Below are 5,177 nucleotides of genomic sequence, written 5' to 3'. Positions count from 1 at the left end.
AATATAATGATGCGGATGCTGCTGGTAGATTTTGTTTTTTGCCAAGAGCAGCATGTGTTTTGCATTTGGTTGAATCTTGTTCCCCAGTTCATTCAGGAATTGACACATAGGGCCCAAAGAATATGAAGTGAGAAATAATTACTGAGAATTTACAGACTGAAATTTATTGATTTGGAATAAATAATGCATAACTCTATGAAGATTGAAAACAACTAATGGAATATGTTCTGCTAACTCCACAAATGAAATCGTATGACAAAAGATGGCATACAAGTAACAGCAGCGCCACCTACAAAGTTACAATTTTTCTTCCATTTTTAACTACAGGCTTGATCCGTCAGAGAAAATATTTGCAATATTTGCAAGTCTTTTTGGGTACAAATGGACAGTGGGAGAGAGACTGCAGCAATTTGCTGTTACATAAAGATAAACAAACTATGTGGGATTGATTGAAAAAAAAAAAAATTAAAATCAAAATACACATTTTCTAAACTCTAAAAAAGTTGAAATCAAACGAACAAAAAATTCATAAATTGAGTTATACCTTGGTTGGAGGATTCAAAACTTCAAAATCATCATCCATCAATAAAAAAAATTTGTTTTTCTCTATGAGAACTATTAGGGTTTTAGCCGGAATGAATGTAAGATAAACAAAAAGTGATCGTATGGTTTAATTATAGTGTTTGGGTTTATTGATAAATTTGAGTTTTATTATTAATTTCATTTTATACTTAATAGTAATTATGCAGTAGGGTAAAATAGACAATTAACATTTAAAATTTAAATTAGATATAAAAATAAGTTACATGAGTTTAAATAAAATTTCAGTTTTCCTTTTCAACTGACCAACTATTTCCTTTCCTTTGAAATAAAAAATTATTTCCTAATATTTATATTTAACAAAACATGAAATGTCAATTTTCCCAAAAAGAAAAACATGAAATGTCAAAAAAAAGGAGAAAACGTTTCTGTATTGAATTTGCATGAGCAAATTTGGGCCCCACCGCCAAGCATATAAAGAAGAGAGAAAAAAAATCTGGCACTGCAGACTGTAACTGAAATTGCAGATGTTACCATTTGGAGGCTGGAGAATGGTGACCCAAATACCGAGAAATTTTTAATTGTGACGGAAAGATGGATGATACATTACGTGTTTTTATGTAAATAATGAAAAATTATATTTTTTTTAAGTTATTAACTTCTTGACATATATATTCCATCATTTATGTAATGATACGTAATGTGTCATCCTGTGTGACAATCACACCTAAAAATCTCTTGTAAACACCTACTTGTCTTCTCCAAAGGTTGTCATGGCTCTGAATTTCATGGGTTAAAAGTGTAATCTGCTTAGACTTCTGCCCCCAAACAGTATAGTGAACAGAAACTAACAGATGATTTTCGAAATTGTTATGAAAATTAAAATTTTAAATTAAATGATATATCATTAATAAAAATAAGCATATTAATCAATTAATCGATATCTAAATAATAATTTAATCATCAAAAATCATATTTTTTTGATTTGGAAATTTAGTTCAAAAAATTTAACCTTTCTAACATTATCCTTTGAAAATATCAAATATATATATAAACTATCAATTTAGCATAAAACAATATAAAATAGTAGCTCTCACTACATTTTCATACCACATTTATACTACATCTCTAATAGAGATGAGGGTGACATGTCTTGAAGGAGCCTACATATGTTAAAGGGATAATACAAATATGATAAATGTAGCATTACTTAAACATTATATTAGAACTGCCTTATTAATAGATAAATTGGAAGATTGGGGAAAAAATTCTTCTTGTACATGTCTTCAAGAAAATACAAATGTGATAATGAAATGTATTTTTTTAGTAACACTGACTCTAATGAGCACAAGACGTAATTTTAGAATCAAACCATTGTATAAAATGTACTAATAATAACGAGTTAATATGTATTTTTGTATGCATGTGAGCGACCAATGTTTTTGGTAGCTTATTAATCATGCATCTGTCCTTAAGCAAACAACATACCTCCTAGTTAGAGAACTATGTACATGATAATAATTGTAGCAAATAGTTACCGTAAATATATGTTCCACCCAACTTCATCAACGATCCATAGTATATTTTTTGGAGAAATTAGGTTCTCGTCTTTCTTTTTGCTATTCCATTGATTAAAATTCTATTCTTTCTCAATTTTTGATCAAGGTCCTTGGTTGTTAATAACATCATTAATTATTTCAATAATAATTATTTTTATTTCTAAATATATTCATTTAATGTTAAAAATGTTACAATTAGTATATTTATATTTATGACTAAATTTTTCATCATATATTTTTAATTTAGTTTGTACCCATTTTAAATTTGTAATTCTTTTTTAATTTGTACCAATTTTCTTTTCAATTTTAATTTGTACCCATATATTAAATTCTTTTTGTGCCCATATTTTTTAAAGTTTATTTGTATTTGAACCCTTTTTTTTATGCACTTTTTATTTTTGCTAAATGTACCCATGCTCCCATGCTAATTATATGTACCTATTCATGTAAAACTTTTTATTTTGTTATATGTAAAATGTACCATTTTTTTTATATAATCTATTCAATTTTTTTTAATCCATTTTTAAACTTAATGGGTACATTATGTTGAATGTACCCATGTTTATATATATAAACACACACAATAGTATTTTTATATTTTTAATCCCACAAACTATGGTTTTTCATTTAAAATCTCATTTATATAAACAATTAAAATTTCTAATTTTTAATTAAAAAAATATAGTAATGTACATAGAAATAAATTATCAAATTGATTTCAGGAACCTCAATCAAAAATTAAAAACCAACAAGGTTTTAATCAAAGAATATTCATAGCTAAGGACCGCATCCAAAGTCTTCCATATTTTTTTTTCCCAAAATTTAATTTAATACCTAACAAAATGTTTATATCTTTAGCAAGCGTGTTGAAGATCCACTCCAGAAACATCAAAACTCATCCATGATTATCACCATTTCTAGTAACAAATAAAGCCACCGAGTGAGCTGCTAGGTTGCATTGTCGTGGCGCATACGAGAACATATTGAATCAAAATGCTTATCCACCTGAAAGAAATTATGAATGATCTCATCAGTGGATGCATCCACCTCTAGGTCCGGCAACATCCGGACCAGATTAATAGCATAAAATTCCATAATCAACTTTGAATACCCTTCTGCACTACAAAAAAAACAACCGCTTCCACTTCAACAACCAAAATAGTCATGGCCAGGAACCCGCCTCGACTGCCTCCCTTGATATACCACCACCCTGCGATGTAGCGGACCACCAACCAGCCCTTACCACTAACGTATCAGAGGACCAAGCTCCATTACAATTAACTTTTATAGTTCCATATATAGTTGGTTATTTCCACTATTGTGCCGCCTTACTGACTTGAATTTGAGTTGCATAGCTCGTCTCTCTGGCCTATTGCAGTGGCGATGTACTTAAGTCAATGGGGTGGGACAATCTTGGTCCTTGGTGGGAGGGTTGGTTGGGAGATGCGCAACAACGCAGGATGATAACAGATGAGGAAACATATTTTGTGGCATAATTCGATGGTTTAAGAAAGGATTGTGTGGTAGAAGTAATTTTTTGTACGTTTACACTGGGAATTCATCTAGACCACGCGTGGCTTGAAAAAGATATCATGAAGCCTCAAATTAATGCAAAAAAACCATGTCTGTACTAATTGCAACTCAGCCAAATTATTATAGTTCTAATAACCCTAAGTGTGTGTTTAATTAGAGACTTTAAATTTCACGGAGCTCAGGCTAATTTTCTTAGGAAGGTACGACAAAATCGCTGCAAAACATATGAGAAACCTTTCAAATGACACATTTGAAAGTTAAGGTGTATCATTTTGAAAGTCCATCTGTTAATTTAGTGTCCTTCTAGTGCATTTATAGTGTTTTAGTATTAAAATAGTTTCTTTATATAGTGTTCTTGTAGCACTTTTTAGGCGGCACCAAACTATTTTTGCAAATTAATGGGCATCTCAAGAAATGAAGTCTGGCATTATTTAACAACAATTTTTTTTCATGAAAAGGGTAGATGTTAAACTAGAAAAACAACCATTAATATATTGATGCTTAGAGCATTATATATAGTTCAGAAATCATAACACTAAAACAAGAGAGCAAGCCATTAAGATCTAGCTAGCTAGCTCCAAACTGTAACTTACAAAACCTTCTAATAATCCCACAATTACATGACTCAAACTCATTATTCCCATACATTATTCATCCATAAACCAGATCTAAGCACCTTGGTATATATAGAGACTCCGCATCAGCTCTTCAAAATCCAAGCCCTAGAGTTTGAGCTCCAAATCCAAATCATCATCCCTTTGCTCGGAAGTCATTTCCTCACCATCATGACCAACCCTAAAAATTGGGTCAGTCACAGTCCTTTCAGAAGACCTCACCGACCCTGCAGCTGCACCATTCCAACAATTAGTAGCATTATTATTTTCCCACTCAGCAAGATAATCTCTTGTATAGTTAATAACACCCTCTTGGGCCTCCTTCAGTTGATTATCCACTTCTGACCTAATCATTCCAAAAGCAACCTCATGAAAATGATAAGCACCAATGCTTGAAGCTGCAAGCAGGTTAACAGTATGCTGGACTATCCCATGATAACCCCATCCGGCTACATTCACCTCCAGAGGCATCTGGTAGGCAGCGAAAGCAGCCGACTGGACCTCCACCAGGGCAGCAGCAACATAGGGGTTACTTCCGTGGGTTCCAATGGCATCTGCGAGTCTCCTCATGTTATTTTCGTACCGGTGGGCGTTTTGGTGACCACCCAAGGCCTGACCAGAGGAGAAACCTTTCTCACAACGGGTGCACTTGAAGAGATCTTTTTCGCCACAGTTGGCCGTGCTGTCTTCAGAGTTGGTGGCACTGTTTGACATGGTGATTGGTTTGGACGATGAAAACAAGGTAAACTGAGAGAGAGAGAGAGAGAGAGAGAGAGAGAGAGAGAGAGAGAGAGAGAGAGCTGTGTTGGAGGAAATAGTGCTTAGAGGGGTTTATAAAGGAGTGAAAACCGGACTTGAAGTTGGATTCAATTAAAGTTTTATGTATGAACTTAAATGCAGTGAGATTCTGTAAGTGAGGGACAGATATCGT

At 32.7% G+C, this 5,177-nt stretch overlaps 1 protein-coding gene across 1 annotated transcript; it reads right to left on the bottom strand.

The window, feature by feature from the left end:
- Positions 1-4,354: 4,354 nt before the first annotated feature.
- LOC108868088 (zinc finger protein 1-like) lies at positions 4,355-4,960 on the bottom strand. The gene has a single exon (XM_018650408.1). It carries the CDS (start codon positions 4,958-4,960, stop codon positions 4,355-4,357), a length of 606 nt encoding a protein of 201 aa, XP_018505924.1.
- Positions 4,961-5,177: the final 217 nt, after the last annotated feature.

Source organism: the organism of the source record quoted next, unplaced genomic scaffold (genome assembly GCF_019419815.1).
Source record: "Pyrus x bretschneideri cultivar Hongxiangsu unplaced genomic scaffold, Pyrus_bretschneideri_v1 Contig53, whole genome shotgun sequence".
In the NCBI taxonomy this organism is placed as follows: domain Eukaryota; kingdom Viridiplantae; phylum Streptophyta; class Magnoliopsida; order Rosales; family Rosaceae; genus Pyrus; species Pyrus x bretschneideri.
This window is presented reverse-complemented; position numbering and strand designations above follow the sequence as displayed.